Below are 25,235 nucleotides of genomic sequence, written 5' to 3'. Positions count from 1 at the left end.
TACTTTTTGCGCATGGAACATGTACAATAGCAATAGTAGTTCTATACAGTTTATGTGGTGTAACAATTACAATAACCCCAAATGATGTAAGAACAGTCAGACAGCAACATCAGAATAAAGTATGTGCACTTTAATACAAAACAAGAGGTTGACGCAAACAAATTGCAATGTGCAATCACAAAATGCAGGGCAGAGAACCAGCCCACATAACGGTCTCAACCACTAAACCTGCCTACCACTGCTGAGCATACTACAGGTACATAAAAACAACTCAACTGCATGCTAGGACAACATACAGAAAAAAAGCAACTTTGTAAATGCGTACATCGCTCTCAGTTTTTTTTCCTTACAAAAGTTATAAAAACCGCTCTTGAAATAAAATACTTTACATTTCACAGGTCATTGTTTTGAATATCCCATTTCTTTCTCAAACATTTCAGTTCCAAAACATTATTTACATTCACTCAGATACTTCACAATACGTCCCACTGAAATAAAATGTACAATTGTATACCCAATGTAAAAGACAGGATTGTAGAACAGAGGAAATTTTGCTAATAATTTGCATTTCCTATTTCTGCATCTGGCCTTGTAACTGCTGTAAAAAAAAAAAAGACCTGGTAAATGCCTACAAGACAAAGATAGGATATGTTTGGTTTGAAGCATTTTCAAAGCAACTTTGATCATGTTTAGCTACTCTAGATTCCAACACACTAAACGTAAGATCAGCTCTGAAAAGTTTGGCATGATATTGACAACACACAACTATAGACATTTTGAACAGGATTATGGTTACCGAAGGTCTCCACACAAAGTCTTGATTAATAAAGGTACCTGATTTGGTCAGTTTTCCACTCTACAGAGATGTGACCATATTCAATCTGGAAGCACCGAGTCGATAGCAGTAATGTGACATCCTGCTTGACAACATGTTGTCTTTTTAATGAATAACAGTTTCATTTTTGTCAGGAGTAATTGGACTGGTCAAGGTTCCTCCAGTGCTTGTGGTTAAGATATGGGAGCCAGCACACCAGCAAAGAGCAAATGAAGAGAAAGGCCCTTTTTGTCTTTCAGAAAGCCTCCATCACAAACATGACATGGCTGACACGAAGGGAAGAGAGAGAGACAAGTAGTTTGCCCAGCAATATTACTTATGGAAGTGATGAGAGGACGACAGTTTGAAACCACTCCCCTGCACCCCAAAATCTCGTTTGTATTCATCTGTGTCCCTGGCACACCATCGCTAGTCAATTTGCTATTTACATTTAAATGGGGTCGAGTCAGCCACACCAAACAAGGCATACAAAGAGCGCCTGACAGCAGAAGACTGTAAAGGAGAAAAAAGCAAGTGACTAGATTTCTCTCTTTAAATTGTCGATACAATAAACAACACCCCTTCCTTTGATCTCTGAACAGCACTTGAGAAAGAAAAAAAAAAAAATGCTGGCGTTATGTGAGGGAAAATATTTTGATAGTGCGACAAGGAGTAGGAGGCAGAAAGGGCTTGTGTTCTGCCTTTGGGAGAGAGAGAGAGGGGAGGACCCCCCCCCCCCCCCCCAAACAGGAACTTGATTTAGATTTCAGGTTGATGCTTTGGCTGTACCTCCTCACCAACTAAAGCTACAAAGCTTTGACTGTGATCTTGGGTGTCAAGGATATTCCTTTTCTTCTTTGAAGACTGTCAGCACAGAAAATAGGCCATATTTTTAAATACTTTTCAGGCATAAAATCTGCCCGACACAAAGTGGAATGCTGAGGCATTCTTCATCCATTTTATCTGTCCCATTTCTATCTCCTTCACTTCTCTGTTTTATAAATGTTTTTACTCGGTTTTGTAATTCTTATAGTAGTGCTTCATATTCTCTATGTGGGCCACAATGTTTGAGAGGAGTCCCTAACATAGCAGTAGTCCATATTCCATACACAGACACACAATTATGCACACTGGGACAAAAATATGTTTAATCTAAATGGTGCCTCTATTGGAAATAGCAAAAATATATTAGCAAAGGGGGTAAAGGTTTCTTTTTTACAAGGCTTTCAGGAAGGACATGCATACTTATTCTCACTAGTTTTCACTGCAACACTGTTTTCAGTTTGTACACACAAACCATATACACTGATTGATGCATTCTAAGCACCTCTCTGCACCATAACCTAACGTGATCTGAACCATACATCTAGTCTTTCATTTCTGGCAAAGACTGCCATGTCGCTCACAGCACTCGTCACAGTGGCGGGACCTTTTATCTCCTCTTCTGGACAGTTCTCCCTTGACAAAAGATATTATCAATGCGTCCATAACAGTGATTTAACAATGTTAATAAAGCCAGCTAGACCAAGCGCGCGCCCGACCGACAACAGTTCACACAAGGAACATAAAATAAAAAAACGACATCAACTGAGCATCAGCAGGAAAGAGTAAACATGCTCATGTCTTCTTTTTTTTTCACGAGAAATTGCAACACAGCACTTAAACCATATGCGCCTCCAACACACCAGTAAAAAAGAACACGTTCAGCCCACCACATCCAACACGACGGGCAAAGAAATCTCAAACATCCCAGCTCCCCTCACTTCGGAGTCAACGGACAAGCTGTGAGACTGGAAGAGCAAAGAAAGAACATGCACACTGTGGCAAAAGAAGAGAACCTTGTGCTTCTTTGAAGCCTCAAGAGGCAACGCAGGCATCAGCATAGCTGTCGATTTGATCAGAACTATGATGGAGACCTGAGAGGGAGATGAACAAAATTGTTGTTTTTTTGTTTGTTTGTTTGTTTTTGTTTTCCACAACACAAAGCAATTGATATTCAATGGTGGAGACAAAATGGCACCTTTTAGCAGTGCAGCCTGACAAGGTTAGCTGCCATATCTTGTGGTTGACCTCCCCCCCCTTACTTCACCATAAGAATGAGGAAAAAAGTACTTCCACAGCCAAATGCTTATAAACCTTAATTAGTATGTGAGATTCCTTGGCAAAATGAATGTAGAAGGGAATTCTGTATAGAAATATAGGCTAACCTTTTCTTCTCTTTGTAAAGTCTCACTCTGCTGTTTAGTATAAAATATATAGGCATATTTGTTCCTTTCAGGTCAGGACTGGGATGATTTTTTTCTTTCTTTTTTTCTAAAAAACAAGGAGTATCGTTTCTGTTTCTTGACTGTACATCAGTTAATACATGGACATTTCAAGAAGGACTGCATGTAGTGTCCAGCAATTTGGCCCCATCTCAAACATAATGAGACATGAGAAAATGAGGGAAAAAAAGGGGGGGGAAAACACCTGTCCATATTCCAGGCTAGGATGCATCTCGGGATATCCAGCCACTTTCCGTAAGGAAGCTCAGGATGCGCTTTTTCAGCACTTTGTCCAGGTAGCTGGGCAGGCGGCTCTTGGAAGGGATCCCCTGCCTCTTCTGCAGGTGGTCCTTGATGATGATAGTTTTGACAGTCAGGTAGCGCCCTGGGGTGAGGTTGAGCGAGTTGCAGAGCACTTTCTCGCGGTCAGACAGCAATTCGAAGCCTGACAGGTTCTCGATGGCCGAGAACTCGCCGTCCTTGGCCTCCTCCTTGATGCCACCCGCTCCGGGGCACGTTCCGCCTCCTCCCCCCCCACCACCGCCTCCGCCGCCGCCTCCCCCACCCCCTCCCTGGCCACCCCCTCCTCCGCCGCTGCTACCGCGCTTGGCCACGCTCTTGTTCTCCTTGCGCTTCTCGCGCTTGTGCCGGGCGGCCTCGTACTCGGCCGACTCGTCGAGGCGCGTGATGCCGTTGCGGCGGTAGCGCTGCAGCTCGCGCACCTTGGCGCGCAGAACGCGCTCCTTGTGCAGGTTCTCGAAGAACTCCTCGAACTCGCGGTGCGCCATCAGCTGGCAGAGCGGACGAAGCTTTACCCGCTGCTCCTTCTCCTCCTTGGTGATCTTCCGCTTGGGCGCTACAGCCGCCGATGGAACCACTGTGCCCGCGGAAGCACCCCCGGCTCCCGTGGGAACGCCCCCAAGTCCCCCTACCACCCCCACTGCTCCTCCTACTCCTGCTCCACCTCCTCCAGCACCAGCGCCCGTCCCTGCGCCACCTCCCCCGACCCCGATGCCTGCCAACCCCGAGCCAGGGCGCCCGTCCCGCTCCTTGTCCCGCTTGTCCCGGCCCAGAAAGGAGGGCACCAGGTTGTAGTCGCGGGCAATGTTCTTGCGGCGCTGTCGCTCACGGAGCCGGCGCACGTACATGTCCACGTGCGCCCGCTTCATCTCAATCTCCACGTCCTCGTCGTCGTAGTTGACCGACAGGCCGCTGATCAGCTTCTCCGCCTCCTGGTCGTACTCGATCTCGTAGTCGTCCCGCAGCGGCATGTAGCCCAGCTGCTGCTGCTCAGCAACAGAGATGTCCAACGGGGGCAGTGGGGTGGTTAGGCTTGGGGACAGCGGACCCCCGCTTGGGCAGGTGTGGTCAGTCACACGGTTGGGGATGTTGTCAGGTATGCAAGCCTTCCCCAGGTTGCCATGAATGTACATGGTGACATAGTGGTCCATGGCCTCCTGAGGGGTCCTGCCTGGGGCAGTCATATCCTCCTGTAAAACATAATGTTTTTCAAATTCTTACAACTGCCAAAGGTTGCATGCATTCTTGAGATGACACTGTTGCTTGATGTTATTCCTAGTAATTCATTGAAAGTTAAGTTTAGTCTCGCAATCCATGCACCAATTCATGTTAAAGAAGAGCTGGTCATACAATCATTGATATAAAGAACTGGTAAACACTTGAAATTAGCGCATTTTTCGAAGTAATGTTGCTGTCTTTCAAACTATCCGCCAAACTACATAGCTTCCGCGTGCCTATTCCAAAACAAATAGTCGAAAAGTAGGCCTAAGTTTCTCTGAGGAGACTCCTGCATTATCATTTGATGTTACAAGAACTTAACGTAGTAGTAGGCTACCGATAAATGACCCAACGTTCGTTGCATTTTGACAGCTTTCGATCATGTTATTGCAACTACCAATACAAGTCGAACAAACAGTACAGTTGATTCACCATTCCAGAAAATGCACTGCTCTGATAACATAATCATTTTTAAATGAGAGAAATATGCATTTTACCCAGTTTCCAAAGCCATACTGTTCGATCGCATCGAGTAGCGACTGCTCTTCCCTGCTCGTCCATCCTCCCTCCGCTTCGGGACCCCACAGGGTAAAGTGCCCGCCATCTACTAACTGGTAGCCGTGCCATCGGCGGTGATTACCAATTTCGGCGCCTGCAGAGAAACACTCCGGACAAAGTTCTATATCCTGGCAATCGGTACAGCGAAGCCGCAGATTTGTAACGTCTGCTAGGCAGTTCACGCAATACTTCTTCCCCAGGTCGGCCATGTTGCTGGCTTCTGCTTGTTGTTGGAAGCAGCAGTGCCTCGCAGGGAGGGCATGCGTACTGGAGTGTCTCCGGTCAGCTAGTGCTGCGTCTCATTAATATTAATCAAAACAGCGCGAACGTCTCTGATAGGCCAGCTCACCCAGTTTCCAGGACAACTCTAAAACATAATGGTTTTACTGAAGAATCTTACGTCCTGACCTGTCATTTAAGGTAGGATACGCTATTCTTTCGCTAACGTAAACATTTGAATGACACGTTGAGTTATATTTTAGCGCTTTGTTGTGTACTTTGTATCCTACTAAGAGTTTTACATTTGGTTTTGTTATTTCAGCGTTTCACTAGGTTGTTTCAAGATTCGGCTTGACATGGAGGAGGAAGTGGCAGAGACTGTAGGTGAAAACCACGTAGATTCAAATAATCACGGCAATACTCAGCCTAATACTGCGGAAGCTTCAGAGGAAAACTCTGGGGTAGAAAAAACACTCAATCTAAATGAGAATGCCGCACCCCCTGACCAAGTTGAGCAAGAGCATACAGACACAGGCCATGACCTAAGTCAGGTCACAGAAGAGGAGGGCCCATTAAGCCATACTGTAGAAGACTCTTTAACAAAGACTTTTGAAGTTCAGGAAGAAAGAGAAGAAGAAAGCATGGGAGAGGAAGACATCAATGCTGGCTTACCAACAAGTGAAGCATTTGAAGAGGGGGAGGGTCCTGAAATGGAGCCCCTCATCGGTGAACCACTTACACGTGAAGGAAGCATCAAAGGAGAATATGATGATGATATCACTGAGAACGACAATGGGCCTCCAAGAATAGATCCAGGGACACCAGAGGGAGAAAGAAGCAGCCCTGGCTCTGAGAGCCCTGAGCAGGTTGAGGAGGAGGCAGATATTGAAGAAGACCCCGGTATTGATTACATGGAAATCCTGACAGAGCTTCAGAATGAGAAGGAAAAGTTGAGCCAGCACAATACCCAGATGCAGTTTAAACTTGTGGAGTACTTTCGAAAGAAGACCGGCGACGAGGCCAAGCCCGAGCGGGAGAGAGACAAGGCCGTGTCGGACCAAGAGCAGCGCTTCCAGAAGTACATCGACATCATGAGCAGCCTGAAGAACCAGCACCGTCGTGACTCGGAGCTCCACCAGCAGCAGGCCGAGGAGCTGCGTCAGCAGGTGCAGGCAAAGCTGGGGCAGGCGGACCAGGAGTGGCACGCCTTCATGGAGCAGAAGCGCGCCGTGGCAGTGGCTGTACTGAGCCGGCGCCTGGGCAAGCAGGCAGCACAGGCGGAGGTGGAGCAGATCCAGGCGGCCGAACAGCGCCGTGAAAGCGAGCTGGTGGCCGTGCGCCTGGAGAACATCAAGCTCAAGAATAAAACAGGCAAGCTTGAGGCGGAGCTGCGCGCCAAGGAGGAGCTGGCCGAAGGCCTGCACCTGATTGACTTTGAGCAGCTGAAGATCGAGAACCAGACGTACAACGAGAAGATCGAGGAGCGCAACGAGGAGCTGCTTAAGCTCCGCAAGAAGATCACCAGCACCGTGCAGGTGCTCACGCACGTCAAGGAGAAGCTGCAGTTCGTCCAGGTGGAGAACCAGGCCAGGCGTGTGCAGTTGGCCGACGTGGAGGCCCTGGTGGCCCGGAAGAGGGACGCGCTCACAAGGACCAAGCAGGCCCGTGACGGCCTGCGCATGGACAACCTAAAGCTGCGTCAGCGCTGCGGTCTCCTGGGCAACCAGACGCTGCTGCGCGACTTTGAGGAGAAGGTGGACAGCTCCGAGGCCCTGGAGCAGAGGCTTGAGATGCTGAAGAGGCGGCATGCTGAGCTCATCCTCAAGTGTGCTGGAGTCAAAAAGAAACTGGAGCAAACAAAACTGGCAGAGCACTGACACCTACTGGCTCTAACACAAACTGCAGACAATAACATGCTAAACACTTGAGCTCTGGGTCTGTTACAATAATGGAATGTGACAGTGCATTAAGAATGGTTGAACATATTTTAGGGACTATACTGTGTAATTAAAGATGTGTAATATATTGAATATGTTTCTTCTCCTTACTTGGGTTGGTACCATTTGAATGGATATTAATACTATATTTATTGCATAATATTTTATAATGAGTATGAACAGTACTGCATTTTTGTAACAGTTTGACACATCAGGGTGTGTGAATAAAATGAAGCTTTTTTTATATATATGGATTTATTTCTAAAGATGAAACCAGGGAAAGGACTGTCCCTCAGACCACTAGTAGTATTTTATTTCATGATTTTTCTCTTGTCAACTCAACAATGATCATAACTGGGGGCTTTGAACTACCAGAATGCACTACAAACACTATCCTAAAGAGTTCCCCTGATGGATAAGAGACCCTGCCTTTCTGGGTTGCTCTTATCATATTGCCAGTTATCCTAATTCTGAAACATTCCTCCTTTTGTTTTCTTTATCATTACACAACTTTTCCGTCTCAACTTTTTAAAAAAACATGTTGGTATCAAATTCAAAGTTAAAATATCACACGCACGACCACATAAGGCTACTTTGGTTATGGCCATTCAAAGAGAAACAGAATTAAAGAAAGCTGTTTTCTTGTGTTCATAGACCTATTTCAATGCACAAAGCGAGCAATGTTAAGCCATACAGAGCTCCATTCTAAAGCTGCCAAATTCCACAAACAGGCTCAAACGTCAAAATTTCGGTGTCAAACGCTCGTTTTCATGCTAGGCAAACAGGCTTAAAGTGTAAAATACTGAACTATTCCATTAAATAGCACGTGGGTTTTTTTTTTTTTTTTGTATTTGAGGTTGATGTTGCTTTCTTTTTTCCCAGAATTACAGAAGCTGCAAAGATTATCATGGGCCATCTTTAACCGATCCGAATGCTGAGTATCAAGTCCTAAGCCAAGAGTCAAGGAACAAAATTGCGTTCTCCAACTACAATGGCATGTATCTTTTTACGGCTATAGTTGTGGACCCAGATTACAGGTATATTCTTTGCTTATATTTTTTCTTATACTTCATGTATACATGTTTGAAAAATGTCTATGAAATGTATTGATTAGATAACGGAGTACTCTTTGCTTGTTTCTCCAGCTTCTGTAGCCTCAGAACCACCTTCACTGTTTACGTATATGGAGCATTTCCTAAAAGAATTCTGCCATACGGTGTTCTGTGTGGAATCTTCATTGCCATCTTAACTACACTTCTCTTGATCGGTTACCTCCGGAAACGGAATATCTTCGCAAAAGTCATTAGATACAGTGATAACAAGACTCACTGACTCCAATAATCTAAAGAATAATTATTTCCAATTTTATTTCCAATATGTAAGAATCGACCAAGTTTCAGAGCTCAAATGTAAAGCTTGTTTGGTCACACGTGAAGCTTTATTTGTAATATATTTTTTACATGCTGATGAATGGATGTTTTAACAGATTAATAAACTCACCGCAGGGTAACTCTTTAAATCTGTCTCCTTTTATCCCTAACAGAAAATTCTCATATACAGTATTGGAACACATGCTAAAATTCACTATAAAGTAAAAAATAAATTCATCTTTTGGAAATTGATCTTAATGCCTTTAAATGAAAAAATGAGGAAATATCCAACCTTTAAGGACATCAATTTTCTTTGTGAATGAATAATATATCGTAAATAAATACATGATTTCCTTGATATACAGGGGCCATAAGTATTGGACCCTAATGCACCCTGATATTTTTGGAATTAAAATACCCCACATAATCACATACCCTTCACCATGCCAAGAGATTGGCATGGTTTTATTTCAGTTAGCCTATTAGATGGTTTGACTTACATTGAGCTCAATGAGAATGAAACCAGCTAATAGGCTAACTGAAGCAAAACCATGTCAGTCTCTAGGTATGGTGATTTCTGATTGATGTTTTTTTTTACTGTGCTGATGTTTTCAAAAATGTGGTCTATTTTCTGTATGTCTAAAATTATGTACTTGCTAAATGCTCAATAACATTGGGGATGTATATGTCTTTGTATTATCATGTCTGATACAATATTTATATTGGCTGGGTGAACCCTGCCTGAACTAAGGTACTGAGGTAATTTGGATTTAGCTCGGCAGCTCAGGCTGGAAGCCTGCACATCTATCTCCTCCCTGCCAGAACCTTTGGCTCCAATCAGAACCTAGCTTATCCAAAAGACGCACCGGATCGTTGGTCTGATTGGTTGAAGGACTATCCAAGCATACAGAGTCATTTGAACGATGCCCATTGATCACGCTTCTTGTGCAGTAGAAACAAAGCGCAGCCTCCCCATCCTAATGTTTAATCTTAAAAGATTGAGCTTAGTATGGGGATAGCCAGACTAATATTTATATATTCTTTATATGTAATTATTGTAACCTATTGTAGCACTTTACATACTGGGACTTTTAATCAGCATTATGTAAATTGATTGATTGAATTACAGTTTTTGCCCTTTGCTTGAACACATTTTGCAAAACTTCGCTCACCGTACCAAAACTCTACACACTAGTGAACATAACACAACTCTAGGAAATAAACCTTTCACATCTATGCCAAATTGAAACTCATCTATCAGCACCTAAACTCTGCGATCAAAACCCAACAATCCTTTGTCAAAATGTAACTCTAGTGACAAAATGAAACACACTTGCATCATATGCATAAACTTGCAAATCAGGAGGAATACACTAGTCTACTTTATATAAAACATATTTGCTTGAATACATTTAGAAAAACTTCACTCATTGTGCCAAAACTCTACACACAAGGAAACAATGACACAACACTGGGAAGTATACCATTCACATCACCATTTCCAATGGCTAAACGAATGGACTTTTTGTAGATGGCTGATTGGTGTTCAGTTTTGCAAGTAAGTGCGTTTAGGTGTGTATTTGAGCGGTTGCAATTACTCGATGTGTTTTGTATTTTGGATACATGTGTTTAACAAATGGTACTCTGAGATTTCATTTTTGAACGAAGTGACTTATGTACAGTATGACATAGAGAGTAGGATGCAGGACCAAGTGTGTTGCATAAAGGAGTAAGTGTGTTGCATAATTGCAACTAGAGTGCAAAGCAGCACTTTTGTTTAAGGTATAGGTATAGGTGTCTGAGATATGCCAACAAAACTTAAAGTTGTGTTACTTTAGTCTAAGCATGGGTCTATAGTGTTCAAGCAACGGGCAAAAACTGTAATCGATTGTTGGACTGATTGTCTAATGTGATTCACGTGTGAATAAGGACAAGTGGGAATTTATGGTGGTGCATTGTGAAACACTTGTTTGTAGCCTGAAGAAGAGCTAAACGTTGCACAAAAAAACCCTCCTCCTCCTTTACACTTGAATTCCTGAGTAACCACACTGCTTTAACTTATACATTCTGAAAAGGTTTACATGGAAGACAACATATTCAAGCACCAGTATTATAGAGGAGTTTGAGGCATAGGAATGATAAATCCCAACACCACTTCTTATTTGCACTTTATGCTACTCAAAACAAATGGATACTTTTTTACATATGAAATGACAAAAAAACCCATCATATTGTTGAGGATTTCCCAGTCAAATGCATCACTTGTTATCATAATGTAGTGGTCTAATTTATGACATGGTGGTGTGAAAGCACTGAACGAAGGCATTCCTTCACCCATGACCTCTCCATACCTTATCAGAATTTGCAGCAGGCTTATACTTGCCAGAAGTCTGTTCAAATAAAGATAAGATGACCGTTAACTCTTGGTTGAAAAGTATCACAAAACGCTGCACTGCCGTCTTTGAATATGATTGTGATGCATTTTTGATGTCGCTTCTTTTGTACGTAAGTGTCCCCTTTTTCTCCTGTGTTGGCAATTGTTCACACTGTGGATCTACTACAAACTGATTGAGGACATTGAGTTGAGTTGATTGCATCAAGTGATCCAAGCTCAGAACATCTGAAAATGGAGAGCAATGAGGAAGGTACCCACATTCACACAAAAAACAGACCCAGCTCACGTACCAATAAGGATTCCAAACGAAAAGGTACAATTGTAATGTATTTATTCTCCATTACAACTCTTGTTTCTGTTATTCACTGCCCAGGCTTCATTTATTTAATACTTTTTGAGGCTTCATGTCTTGAAAGTGATGTAAATGTAGGCACTTATGTTGTTGTTATGTTTTCTTATCTGCAGGCTTCCTGGCGTTGTGTTTCCTGGGCCTGCTTGGTGCTCTCCTGCTTTTGTTTTTGAAGGCCTTTGTTGAGAAAGAAAAGCTTAAAAAGGAGAATGAGCGGTTAAAGGCCATATACAGCACTGTTGTTGAGGAGAGAGATGAGCTACGGACACATGTATCCAAAATAGGTGAGAAAATCTTCACTAATATCGAAACTATCTGAAAAAAACAACAACTTTGTTTTACTGTATGAAATGGAAGCCTCATATTTGTATTGACATTAACACTACTGTACACTGCGTGTGGTGGATGTTTCTGTGCGATTATCATTGTAGGCTAAAACATTATATACCATTCCTAATTTTGGTTTGTTCATATTTTAATTCAGTACTTCTAGCGATTTAGATATTAGGTACAATCATTTTAAACAGTGTTAACTGTAACTTATTTAACATTTCATTTCAAGTCAATGAAAAGAGAGGGAGAAAGACTTGGATGCAAGGGCGTAGGCCTGCTCGCAGCTTTTGTGGGGACAAACGCAAGCCGACACACCCGCTCGCTTGTCTGTTTGGCTGTTTTGAGCATGGCATTTGAGAACTTTAAAGATATCAAATTGAACTGTAGCTGTCACTCTGCTGCCTGGCCTGGCAGTGCTTACCCAGTACCTATGGAGAGAGCACTGGTCAGGGGGCACGAGGATGGCACTGCGTGTTGACTGCTATGCACCACACATACCACACATGTGCCTTTTTCATTGAGAGCAGCAGAAGGCTTTTAGTTTATTTTGAATTAACCTGCCAATTAAAAGCGTTGCAAGCTTAATGCAATACACCTGATGGTGTGTAATTTGTGGTATGTAATTTATGATTGCTTGATTCACAGAATCCATGCTGGAGATAAAATCTTATGCAGGTATGTATTTTTCTGGTTGTGGGGAATTACTCTGGTCTTAAATGTTAAATAAATAAATGTTTTCCTTAAAGTACAGGGGTCATAAGTATTGGAACACCTATTTTAACCCTATGTGTTAAAATTCCCATAGAGGCAGGCAGATTTTTATATTTATTATTTTTTTTAAATGCCAGTTATTTCATGGATCCAGGACACTATGCACCCTGGTTAAGTTCACTAGGCCTTTGGAATTAAAATAGCCCCTCATCATCACATACCCTTCACCATACCTAGAGATTGGCATGGTTTTATTTCAGTTAGCCTATTAGCCTGTTTCATTCTCATTGAGCTCAATGCAAATCAAACCAGCTAATAGGCCAACTACTCTTTCTCTTAGTTGATGTGACTCTGGACCCTGATACAGCGCATCCAGGTCTTAACCTGTCTGCTGACGGGAAACAAATGAGACATGAAGACGTACTACAGGTTTTTCCCAGCAATGCAGAGAGGTTTGACATTGCGCCCTGTGCTATGGGAAAAGAGGGATTCTCTTCCGGAAAATTCTATTTTGAAGTGGATGTCACAGGAATGACCGATGCAGATTTAGGAATAGCTTCCCACTCAGTGGAAAGGAAGGGAGAAATAAAAGCGAGTCCTGCGCGAGGATTCTGGGAATTATGGCTGAAAAATGAGTATGAAGCAATATTAGATCATAAGAATATCCCCCTCTCCATGGAAGAGGTACCACAAGTGGTTGGGGTGTTTGTGGATTATGAGGCAGGTCTGGTCTCTTTCTACAATGCAGACACCTGGCATCATATCTACTCTTTCACTAGTGCTTCCTTCACTACGAAAATATATCCATCTCTCTGCATAAATGTAGTCGGTGAAACTCTTGCCTTCAAAACAAAGTGTCACTAGTCTTAGAAATTATGGAAAGCCCTTTTCAAAAATTTTATATTTGAGATTAGGATTTGAGGTTAACTATGATTAGTGATTAGAGGTCAATTATGATTTTTTTTTATGTATATTTTTATTCTACCCATATTAGACCGTGAGCCAGGGCCTCAAATTATGGAAACCGTTACCGAAAAGGTGGCAAAGGCTACCATACCTTTTCTGAAAGCCTGGAATCTCAGCTTTTCAATGATGTATGATGGCCATCTGACAAGCTGTTTTGAGTTATGACACATAATGTAAACTAAGGTTAAAGGAATAATGTGTATAAATCAAGCAGAACACTGGAATATTTTTTTGTTATGTTTGGTATCATTTTAAAGGGGAAACTCTGAGCTTTCATTTAAATCCTTTTGTGAACATTTTGGATAAGTACAGCCAACCCTGGAGCTCTTCAAACCTTTAATCACACACATTTCCCTACCATTTCCCTGCCATTTTTTGTCTTTTAATCCTGTGGCACCTGGGGGGATCAGAGAAAGAAAATCCAAACACTGAAATACTGGCATGACCCTAAGGATTCAGGAAATGTATCATTTACCCATATTATCTGATTTGGAGGGGGTGATTTACAGTCTTGTATCAGAGATGGCGTTTTTTCAAAGACATAAACAGTAGTGTACTATTACCCTTATAGGCTATTTGTTGATATGTCGAGTTGAAAGTCTGAGGTAAATATATTTGAAATAATAATTATTGATACAGATCATTTTGAAAAAGTTGTTATTCAGCATTCTCAGCATTTTTAGATAGTTAAAAAAGGTCCTTAATACATATCCACCACATATCATTTCAGGTCCCCACTTTCTTGGAATTTACATTAAAAAATGAATGCCTTGTTCTCAGGCAAGACAATACACGTATACACAGGCTGCGATACTGTAAGTGCATTTGCAGGCCATGGTGTGTCAGCCCTAAAACTTTTTCAGAAGAATGAAAACTTCTGTGAGACCTTTCAGAAGGTTGGGGCAGACTGGGCAATGACACCTGAGTTGTATGCAGCCTTAAAGGAGTTCACATGTCAAATGTACAGCTCCAAGTCCAGAATCACCAACATCAATGAAATGAAGGAAGAAAGAAAGGCGTAGAATCCTGGCAGTTAACTCCATGCTCGGATTCTCTCAGGAAGCACGGTCTCTAACTAGCTAACTATCAAGGTGCTATCTGGAGAAGATGCCTCGAGAACAACCCTGAAGTTCCTTCCCCAGTTGAGCATGGGTGGTCTAGACTGGTACAAGATGGTGACTTGCAGCTCTCCATAGACTGGTTCAATGTCTCCATTGGTCCACAAGCAGTACTTGAGTTTCTGTCCTGCTCATGCAAGAGGGACTGTGTCACTCCTCATGTCAGTGTGTTGCTCTGTAACTTTTTCAAAATTATCTGTATCAATAATTATTATTTCAAATATATTTACCTCAGACTTTCAACTCGACATTAACCTTAAGGGTAATAGTACTGTTTATGTCTTTGAAAAAACGCCATGTCTGATATAAAACGGAAAATCATCCCCTCCAAATCAGATAATATGGGTAAATGATACATTTTCTGAATCCTTATAGGGTCATGCCAGTATTTCAGTGTTTGGATTGTTTCTCTGATGCTCCCAGGTGCCACAGGATTAAAAGACAAAAGATGGCAGGGAAATGGCAGGAAAATGTGTGTGATTAAAGGTTTGAAGAGCTCCAGGGTTGGCTGTACTTATCCAAAATGTTCACAAAGGGATTTAAATGAAAGCTCAGAGTCTCCCCTTTAAAATGATAACAAATATAACAAAATAAAAAATTTCAGTGTTCTGCTTGATTTATACACATTATTTCTTCAACCTTAGTTTACATTATGCGTCATAACTCAAAACAGCTACTCTTGTCAAATGGCCATCATACATCATTGAAAAGCTGAGATTCCAGGCTTTCAGAAAAGGTATGGTAGCCTTTGCCACTTTTTCAGTAACGACCAACCCCTCTGGCTCACAGACTATATGGAGGTTGTTGATTAGATAAATGAACATTAGAATTTCCCTTGACCTGTTTGTTAACCTACGATTTAGCTAAAGAGCAGTGCTTAGTTAAATGAAAATGTTTGGGTTTTTTTTTTAAATAAATATCAGTTTGACAAATTTCAACAGACCAGTGTTAATGTTGTGCAAGCTAGATTATAATGAATGAGTAGGTGACATATCCCAACTGCAGAGCACCCGATTGCTTCCATGATCGGTGTAAATGGCATTATGACATCATAAGAGAATGCACAGTTGAAATTCAGCTACCATCCAACTGTAGCCTCTTGCTGGGTAGCCTACTGAAAATGTAATAGGCTATCAAACCCATAGACAGTCTATGATCAAACCAGAGAGGGTTAAAGCGGATAGTAATGAAGGATCTTTGATCAAACATTTGAATTGATGAACCTGTAAAGTCTGAACCAGTAATACTCTATCCCTGACTAAAAGGTCAGTTTTCAGTAACCACGCATAGGCCAAACTAATTAAAATAATAAACTGATAATTAAGCTTTATGCTGTCTTGTGTTGTCATAATGAGTTGACATCATCACTGACATCATAGACACAGTCTCAAAATCAGACAGGCTGTATAGCACACTGTTGTGCAGTTAAGTGCTTCAGTTACACTGGTTCATTGATTGCTACAACATAGAAAACTGTTGAAGTGTGTCAAATTTGATTGCCACCACATAGAATATTCTGTTACAGCAATATTGCAGAGAAGCTCATTGCATACCCTAGGACTTGATCATTTGCACCGATTGGACATTTTAAGTGGGAGGGATTTGCCTCCAAATTCCATGCAGAAACGGATAACAGGCCCTCATTGGGCCAAATCAACAGTCGTTAAGAGAGAAAGCTCACAAGGAGAAGCCAACAACCACGGAAATCGGGGTAATGCCTCTTAGGATAATGATGTATCAAACTGAATTAATCTAATTATCTCACCAATATATTCATGCTGACAATGGAGCAGTCATGCTGAGCAAATTAATGTTTATGTGCTTGTATTCACAAGGTACAGTAATGTATGCTGAAGAGAAGATTGAGGTCGGTTACTCCTCTGATGTGTAAGTGGCCTGATGGAAGGAAATGTCTTTTCAATGTTTGACCCTCCCACCCTATACATAGAGCTGTTTCAACATAACATGGTGACATTCACTTGGTGACATAAGGTATTGTGTACCCTAGGGATGTCCATGTGAAAGGCCGCTTTGTGGATCTGTGGCGCCAAAAGGACCACCTAATAAAAAAGAATGCCATCCTCAAACAGTCCCTGAATACCTGTGAAGATGCCAATGCTGAACTTGATGATGAGAACTCTGCCATAAGAAAACAGATCAAAAGGTAGGCTTCATGTGGACCAACATGGAGATCTCTACCTGATGTCCCAAGCTGTTTTCAGAATGTGCTTTCAAACAAGAACAAGATTAACAAGATGAAGTGATTAGAGACTTCTGTGTGACAACAACAGACAACAAAATTGTTTGTATCATTGTACAGTATGGAGCATTCGGTCAGGGGTTTGAGCCAGGTGAGGGCAGAAATGGACAGCATTCGCGCAGCGCTAGCTGAGAAAGAGATGACCAACTGTGGTCTTAAAGTCTGGATTAGTAAACTGGTGAGTTCCCTCAAATATTGGTCAACAAGTGTTTTTGTGTTCTCCAACGACAGCCCTGTAGCTTCATGTATATAAACTCACATTAGTCATGAATGTAGTGACAGTATGTTAACCCTTATTTTACTATTCATTTTACCATATAGCAAAAGAAGAATGAAGCTCTGAAGGACCACCTTGAAACCTGCACCAATGAGGTAAAATTCTCTGTCTATCTGTTCAGCGTTCTTTGCCATCAATGTCATTGAAGTCAATGCTGCATTATCTGTTCTTGACTTCTTCGCCTGACACCTTTTGACAGAGATCTGATAACTTATTGGCCAAGGAAATGGACAAACAACAACAAAAAAATCTGACTCTACATGTTCTGGCATTGCAGGTAGGGCTACTACAAATCAAGCAGTTTGGTGTATATGACCAGGCAGTCTTTAGTGACTTCACAAATTTTAACGAGGTGTTAATGTATGCCTTTGCCAGACTGTGGTGTATCACTAACCATTATATACTGTATTTGTGTGCATAGCAACAACTTGAGCTGACAAGGATGAAGATCGCTGAAAAAGATGAGATTATGTTGAATGTGAGTAAAACTAACTTTTGAAACTCTACTTATTGATTCCACTGTAGATAAAAAGTTGTTTTAACATGCATGTTTCATTTCTAATCTTTCTTCAGAAAGATTTTATGACTGATCAGAAGAAGGCCTCCATTGACGAGATGATCAGTATTGGACAGGTGCTTATGTAAAATAATAACAATAACAATAATAATTGTTGGTATACCCTGTTGGTATACCCTTCACATTCCATTTGCCTGTTTGAGACACGAGATGTTTGACTTCACGGACACATTTCTCTATTTTGTAATTTTGTAACTTCACAGGACCTGAAAAAGAAGGCTACGGACCTGAAGAGACAGTTGGAAATGGTAGAACATGGTGCGGCATCTGGACAGGAAAGTTCCTTGACCTCTGATGGACATCACACTGGAGCCACCAGGAACCATTTGTCTCTGGCACAGGAGTTCAGCCTGTCTGGATTTCAGGTGGGTTCTTAGGACGTTAGATATCATTAATATTTTATCCTCCAGTGATATATTATCATCCAAATCAACTCATCTCAATAACATCTCAACAAAATGGACTCATTTAGGAGTCATTTGACGAGGAGGTGAAGGCCACTGAGACGGTCAGCCTTCAGAGAGAGACCACTGACCGAACAGAGGATGGAGTCAAGGAGCTGAAAGAAGAGAGTGGAGTGATTATTCTGAAGATGGCAGCACGTGATCTGACTGAGGTCTCTGCATCTGAGAACAGGTAGATTACCAAGCCATATTCATGTCATCGCCAAACTAGTCTGCGCTTCAATGTCTCACCCATTGCATTAAACTAGCAAATATAATTTGTCTAGTTATTAAATTAGCGTTAGTTTTAGACTTGCGACTTTGCACTTTGCCCATCAATCTAAATTAGGGCCCTGGGTTGTGTGGGTTTGAAAAGCCATTACCTTTAATTTCCTAAAGGTTGATATTTCTCTCTTTTCTACTCGTCCCTGCAGTACTCACTGGCTGAACAAGGCCTGGACCAGCTGCAAAAGAGGGGCCCTGCTCGGGGTTAGTTTTGGCCTGGGCACCGTGCTGCCCTTCTGCCTGTTGGGGGTCGCTATGACGTCTTGCTCCAACTTCACGTCGACTGATACTCACCAAGACATCCTGCAGCAAGGCGCATTTCTGCCGCCATTTTAACTTCTTCAAGAGGCTGGAGAAAAACTTCATTAGAATTGTTGACACTGTGGTGCTAGCTATGCAGATGCACAACTGGAATTCACAGCTTGTCCCAACAGGATGAAGGACCATTATTGCACATTACCCAAACATTGAGGCCTATTCTTGCATGTTCATACATTTTTATTGAAATAAACATGACTGAAAGTGTCTGTTACATTCTGCAAATGATTTTCACAGATTGTTTTGGTGTGGTTTGGGGTGGATGGTTGATTCATAGATGGCAGATTGTTGGCACAAATCGGTTTATGCCAACAATCTGCCGTCTACGAATTTAGGTCTTTTAGGTAAGAGAATTGTCCGATCTGCCGGCGATTGGACTTCGCTCTGCAGCTCAGGCTGGAAACCTGCACATTTATCTCTCCTGCTCTCTTTCCTCTTTTGCTGTAACCAATCACAAACTAGCTTATCCGCCAGGTACATCCACCCGGATCATTGGTCTGATTGGTTGAAGGACTCTCCAAGTGTACAGAGTCATTTGAACTATGCCCATTGATCACGCCTCTTGTGCAGTATAGCGCAGACTCCAGACTAATGTTCAGTCTCAAAAGACAGAGCTTGGTCCAGTGATAGCCAGGCTAGGGTGGGAGCTAAGTGATCAGTTCTTCTAAATGCCAAACTAGTAGTCCTTCATCTTTGCTGCCAGCAGGTGAATCACTCATTGTGTGAAAAAGTCTGTAGTAGAGGACTGTTAGTGGTCTCAGTCTTATTCTTTTGAAAAATGAGAGCTATTTTATTGGTGCTCCAGTGGTTGCGAGAGTGACTTTAAATGGGTGGTCAGTGGTCACACAGATCCTGCATGGTACACGATCAACTGAAAGATGACATAAAAGTCGGATTAAATTGAATGAGAACAGGTAATATGTTCCTTTAATGTGTAGAGTCCCTATCAGAGAGCAGATCATTATGTTCCTTTAATGTGTAATGTGACCCTATCAGAGAGCAGATCATTATGTTCCTTTAATGTGTAATGTGACCCTATCAGAGAACAGATAATGTGTTCCTTTAATGTGTAATGTGACCCTATCAGAGGTGCAAAATTGCCTTGATCTCCCTTGTGGAGGCGTCTCTGGCTAATAACTTGGTCGATATTTAGAAAGAATCTTGCGCATGTAGCTCATTAGAGAACTAGGAGTCTTTACAACAATGGGTGTGTCAGCTCTTTTTTCCATTTACAGTAATTCGCAAGGCATTTTAGTACTAAAAGTAGCACCTACATCTGGGAGAGCTTAGAAGTTGTCGAGAGGACTACTCACTAAGACCAGAAAGCATACAAATTCCGCCCATAGCAACAGGCAATAGTGCCCTGGGGCAGTTGATTCCATAGTCCAGCCCTGTCCAAGGTAATAGCTCTTACCCAAGTAGAAGCACTGTCGGCCTACTACACCCTCTCCCACCACCACCGCCCCTACCCCCAGCTTGCTCCACTACTGCCTAAATTTAGAGCCCCGTACATGATAGGGCTTTCAAAGAGACCTCAACTCTGGAGCTCTGTGTGCTACAGATAGCATGGACTTGCACCACTTCATTTACCTGATGGACAAATGCTTTGCTTAATGCCGGTCTGTTTGCCTTCCGCGAGCCATACCTGGTCTTCTATCTTTCTTTCTCTCTTTCTCTCTCTCTCATTAAGGACTGTCTGAATGTGATGCTTTGGTTCACGCCCTCACGGCTTCAGTGTCAAACACGCAGGTTAATTTTAATCTCACAGAAATGGCCTTGGTGCTGGTTCATGTTCTGAAGTGGGAAACTTAATTAAAGGAACACTTCACCGTTTTTTCTTATTAAACTATGCTATTCCCTTAACTAAGACAGGTTGATACTTGATACATACCTCTCACATTTCAATGTGTGCACTCACTGGCTCTGGCGCGCGGCGCAACTTTGATAGCACTTAGCTAACCCAGTTCATTCATTAGGATCCAAACAGAGATGAGGTTAGAAGCGAGCAAACATCTCCATGTTTTCCCTATTAAAATACAGTTACACGAGTAGTCACACGACCAAGTATGGCGAGACAAAATAAAACGTGGTGCATTTCTAAGCAGGTAAGAGGGATAAATTGTGTGGTGGAATAGGAGCACTTCGACTTGGCGCAGTAATAACCTCACTCTTACACTTTCAGTTTCACTTTGGAGTGAGACACACAATATAGTTATCCCTCTTACCGCGCCAGTGAGTGCATGCATTCAAACGTGAGAGGTATGTACTGTATCAACTCGACTTAGTTAAGGGAATAAGTATGTAGTTTACAGTTTTTCTCAATTGTTTACACACAATTTCTGGTACTTGAGACACAATTCCAATAATATGTAGCTCATGCACCAACCTCCTGAACCGATTCTGCTGAACTATAAGCGCAATTTCTGCTTTACACTCAAATTGCCGTTCTAAAACACACTGTTTTCAAAACACTATACACACAATTCTCTGCATTTGACACAATTTTCATGAAGAAAATGTCTAGTTCTCTCAAGGAACACACTGCCATTCAAATTCTAAAGCTAACTGCCCTACCATGCACACTGACTCATCACATGGGCAAACACCTGTCGAACAGTTTTACAATTATCAATCACAGCTTCAGTATACAGTAGTAGTACAGGCAGAGGCAGAGCCAGAGGAGTGAGAATAAGAGGAGGAGGACGGGGAGGCCAAGGACCGTAATCTCCGATGAGATCCGAGCCACTAGAACATTGCAGTGCTGCGTATCAATACAGTACCGTACAGTACAAGCTCAATGAGCACAGTTATAGTATTGCCTGTGGGCTGTTCTGTAGGACTGTAAAAGTTTCAGAGACCAGAGAAAGTATTCCTACTTTGTATTCCTACACAGTTTACAGTATTTTACTATTTGTTTGGCAGCTGAAGGATTACCAACACAAGGGCTTCTGTCTCCTGAACAGGAAACTGAAATCATGAGCATTGTCCTAGAAGAAAACGCCATAACATTACAGCAAATACAAAGAAAAATAATAGAAAACAATGAGATATGTAAAAATATTGATAGGGTAAGCTTAGCCTACTGTATCAGCTTATCTACTGTTTGTAGTACTGTTTGTAGGGTAACACTGAACAAAAAAAGGCCCAAGTCATTATGATGAATGGAGAAGGTGTGTTTTCAATTCATTGCAGTGTTTTACACTGAGCACATCAGTGTTCAACTGGTCCTTATAAATGTCTTGATATATGATGGTTTGTGTCTGTCTCTTGAGAACCAAAGAGCATTATGAGGAGAAATTACATTACATTTTGAAGGTAAAGTGTCATTTTGCAGGAGAATTGCAGGGTTTTGCCCATTGTGTGTGTTGTTTTGGATTTGTGTGTAGAGTTCTGAGAGTATGAGGCATGTTTTCAGAAAATGTGTGTTAACAATCGAGAAAAACTGTAATACTGTATGAAAAAACGGTGAAGTGTTCCTTTAAGTTTATATAAGTGTGTACTGTACCTGTATGTTCAACAGAATTTGGAAATAATTACACAAAATGCAAAGGTTTCATTGTAAATAATACATTTATTGTCCAAGATGTGCTTAAAGATCATTAAAACAATGTACTGAAATCCTTATTTATACAGTCTATGATTTGAGTAAATTAGCAAGCAAAATCTGTTGCAGTCTATACATTACTGTAAAAAGGCTACTGATTATAAATCATGGTGTAAAAGAAAACACAGAAACACTCTGTTATTGTCTGACATTGTGTGGTTAACAACATCTCCAGCTTAAAAGCTCAAGCACTGATGTTACTACTCGATTACCCGAGCACTTGAGTAGTGTACAACCCTTAGTACCCAGTACACTGGAAATGATCAGTCCAATGATGTAAATAAGCAAATACAAATACAAAGGAGTTTATGAAAGCAGTGAGATTAATTTGCATATTGGATATATTTTAGTTTATTCTTAAAGATCCCCTCTGGTGAAAATCAAGTTTGTAACCTTATATGATATCTACTATATTTTGAGACATATCAAGACAACAAGACATATCATATGCAGAATAAGCAGTCAATGGTATGACTGAGTTGGCTGGATGAACCCTGCCTGAACTTCTGGCGAATTTCAATTTTGCCCGGCAGCTCAGGCTGGAACACATCTACCTCCTCTGTTCCCTGCCAGAACCTTTGGCTCCAATCAGAAACTAATCCAAAAGACGCACTGGATCGTTTGTCTGAGAGGTTGAAGGACTATCCAAGCGTACGGAGTCATTTGAACGATGCCCATTGATCACGCTTCTTGTGCAGTAGAAACAAAGCGCAGCCTCCCCATACTAATGTTCAATATTAAAAGATTGAGTTTAGTATAGTGATAGCCAGACTAATGACTGAGGATTTCTTTTGATTTATGGCCGAGCAATCACAACTTCTACATGCAGCAAAGGCCATGAGGGGATTCTCCATGAAAAAAGAATCTTTTGAACTTTTACTTTTCGTGAGCACAGAAGAGTTTTAGGGGTGTAATAAACTGCCAGAGTCAGACTTCAATAAAACATCCACCATCATTATACTTTACTTGATAGGGCAGATATGAACTGAGGAGATGATAAGAGGAGAGGAGTTACTACCATTTATACTATAACCAGGATCGAAGAATGGGTAAAGTTTCTCAGTGAAGGTAACATTAGTGAAAGAGTAGAGATGATACCAATAGTCTGCATCATAAAAGGACACCAGACCTGCCTCATAATCCACAAACACCCCCACCCTCTGGAGCTTCTCCTTCAGGGAGAGGGAAACCGTGGGATCAGCTAGTGCTCTATAAGTCCCTTCATACAGCCATATTGCCCAGTATCCATCCTCAGGGCTCGCAAATTGGTCCCCCGTCCTGTTAACGGACTCTTTGGCCACTCCTAAGTACCACTTAGTCTTCTCCTTCACCTGAACCTCATAGTAGAATTTGCCAGCGGAAAACCCCTGTTTTCCCAAAATACGTGGCCAAAAAGAACCAAACCTTTTTGGGTTGTCAGGGACATGGGGTCTTGTGTAGCTATGTCTCACTTGTTTCCCATCAGCAGACAGTAAGAGATAGCGATGTGCTGTGTCAGGATCCAGAGTCACATCCACTAAAACAGAAGAAAAGACATGGCAGCTGAAAATTTATTTAGTTTGAAACATAATGATGATACATGCTATGAGAAATGTTTCTACAAAATGTTTTATAGAAACTGTCTGTAACAAGTGTAATTTGGAGACTATGTAACCTGTGCATGTTCCAAATTGCCATTATTACAGGGAGACAACATTGGGCAAGTAACTGAAGCGTTCCGTTCACAACGTGTAAAAACTATTTTAGAAGACTGGTCTACTTTTGTCTAACATACACATGCGCTGCTATCACATCTGGTGAAGCCCGTTCCATTGATCATAGTGGAAACGTATTGTTGCAGCATGACGCAACAACGTGAACAGAACTCTTCAGTAACGTGGTCTGTTAGTCCTAGTGCTATTACAGTTTTTACCTACTGTAATTGCTTTCACACTTTCTGCAGAGTTTGCCTCATTATGTCAAAACTCCACACACAGCCATATACAAATCAAATATAGAAACAAAGGAAAGTAAAAAAAAAAACATTACAGGATAAATTGCTATTGAAAAAACGACATATATACTTGTTTTGTGTGTGAATGTGTGTGTGTGTGTGTGGTGGGGGGCTGGGTTATGGATCCCGCCTTAGGATCTGGCACAAGACCTCGTCAACATCACAGGTGATGTCGTCGTGCACTGGGCAATGGGGAAAATATTGCCTTCTGTGCCAAATCCACCCTTTGATTGATCCCACCTCAATGTCTCCATATGCCTCTTCCATTGCTTGCAGGATGCACCAGTGGTATCCTCACACCCAAAGGCGCGGCCCTCCTACTGGAATTGGGAGTCCATAGCTGGCCAAACACGAGTGAACTTGGAGTGCGAAATATTGTGGTGTGCCGTGGCGAATAATTGATGTATGCCCCCCCCCCCCCCACTAAGCCCAAGGATGCCACCCGTGACTGGAGACTGAAAGCCCCAGCCTGCCTAGCACTGGAGTGAGAGTTATTGGATGGCCTAGTTTGTCGTGACAATCAAGTGTCGATTATGGAGTGAGTTACCCCCCACATTTTTTTTTAACATATTTTTTTATTCATTGTAGACAGTCAGCATACTGTACATGGTAAGATAATGCCATCTGTAGTATATTGTCCTATCTATAATATGTGGGTAAAATAATTGGAGACGGTGAGTCTGGGTTTCTGTGAGAAAGCTGATGACTGTTACAGTACGGCTATGTATAGAGAGCCAAATAAGGCAGTTGGTGTCTTAGGTTAGATCTTTAGGCCCAACTGGTCAAGGATTGTAAAACTGACTCAGGCGAGAAGGCCTTCAGTTGGTGGTCAGTTTTGAGTGACAACACCAGTAGAACAGTGTGTATACCTGTGGAGTATAAAAGCTCACTCAAAGATTTGTCATTAGAGCATGCTTCATGAACCA

The 25,235-nt window shown here is 41.9% G+C and overlaps 3 protein-coding genes and 1 long non-coding RNA gene across 4 annotated transcripts; 3 read left to right on the top strand and 1 right to left on the bottom strand.

Moving 5' to 3' along the window:
* Positions 1–109: 109 nt before the first annotated feature.
* On the bottom strand, positions 110–5,426 carry tada2b (transcriptional adaptor 2B). The gene is made up of 3 exons (XM_062517228.1): positions 5,094–5,426; positions 4,076–4,568; positions 110–4,030 (listed from the first exon to the last, which is right to left on the bottom strand). Exons 1-3 carry the CDS (start codon positions 5,361–5,363, stop codon positions 3,300–3,302), a joined length of 1,494 nt encoding a protein of 497 aa, XP_062373212.1. The 5' UTR covers positions 5,364–5,426; the 3' UTR covers positions 110–3,299.
* Positions 5,427–5,482: 56 nt separating this feature from the next.
* Positions 5,483–7,403, top strand: cfap184 (cilia and flagella associated protein 184). The gene is made up of 2 exons (XM_062517219.1): positions 5,483–5,574; positions 5,696–7,403. Exon 2 carries the CDS (start codon positions 5,730–5,732, stop codon positions 7,248–7,250), a length of 1,521 nt encoding a protein of 506 aa, XP_062373203.1. The 5' UTR covers positions 5,483–5,574; positions 5,696–5,729; the 3' UTR covers positions 7,251–7,403.
* A 3,693-nt stretch (positions 7,404–11,096) lies between these two features.
* LOC134060497 (uncharacterized) lies at positions 11,097–13,469 on the top strand. Its single transcript, XR_009935191.1, has 4 exons — positions 11,097–11,388; positions 11,541–11,708; positions 12,403–12,432; positions 12,809–13,469. It is a non-coding gene; the product is annotated as an uncharacterized LOC134060497 (long non-coding RNA).
* Positions 13,470–15,273: 1,804 nt separating this feature from the next.
* On the top strand, positions 15,274–19,085 carry LOC134060491 (uncharacterized). The gene is made up of 11 exons (XM_062517220.1): positions 15,274–16,263; positions 16,388–16,439; positions 16,561–16,716; positions 16,873–16,990; positions 17,134–17,184; positions 17,289–17,366; positions 17,511–17,567; positions 17,663–17,722; positions 17,870–18,031; positions 18,139–18,302; positions 18,544–19,085. The coding sequence occupies exons 1-11, from the start codon at positions 16,170–16,172 to the stop codon at positions 18,728–18,730; spliced, it is 1,179 nt and encodes a 392-aa protein (XP_062373204.1). The 5' UTR covers positions 15,274–16,169; the 3' UTR covers positions 18,731–19,085.
* The last annotated feature ends 6,150 nt before the right edge of the window (positions 19,086–25,235 follow it).

Source organism: Sardina pilchardus, chromosome 16 (assembly GCF_963854185.1).
Source record: "Sardina pilchardus chromosome 16, fSarPil1.1, whole genome shotgun sequence".
NCBI classification, from domain to species: domain Eukaryota; kingdom Metazoa; phylum Chordata; class Actinopteri; order Clupeiformes; family Clupeidae; genus Sardina; species Sardina pilchardus.
The sequence above is the reverse complement of the archived record's forward strand: the minus strand, read 5'-3'. Positions and strand labels throughout refer to the sequence as shown.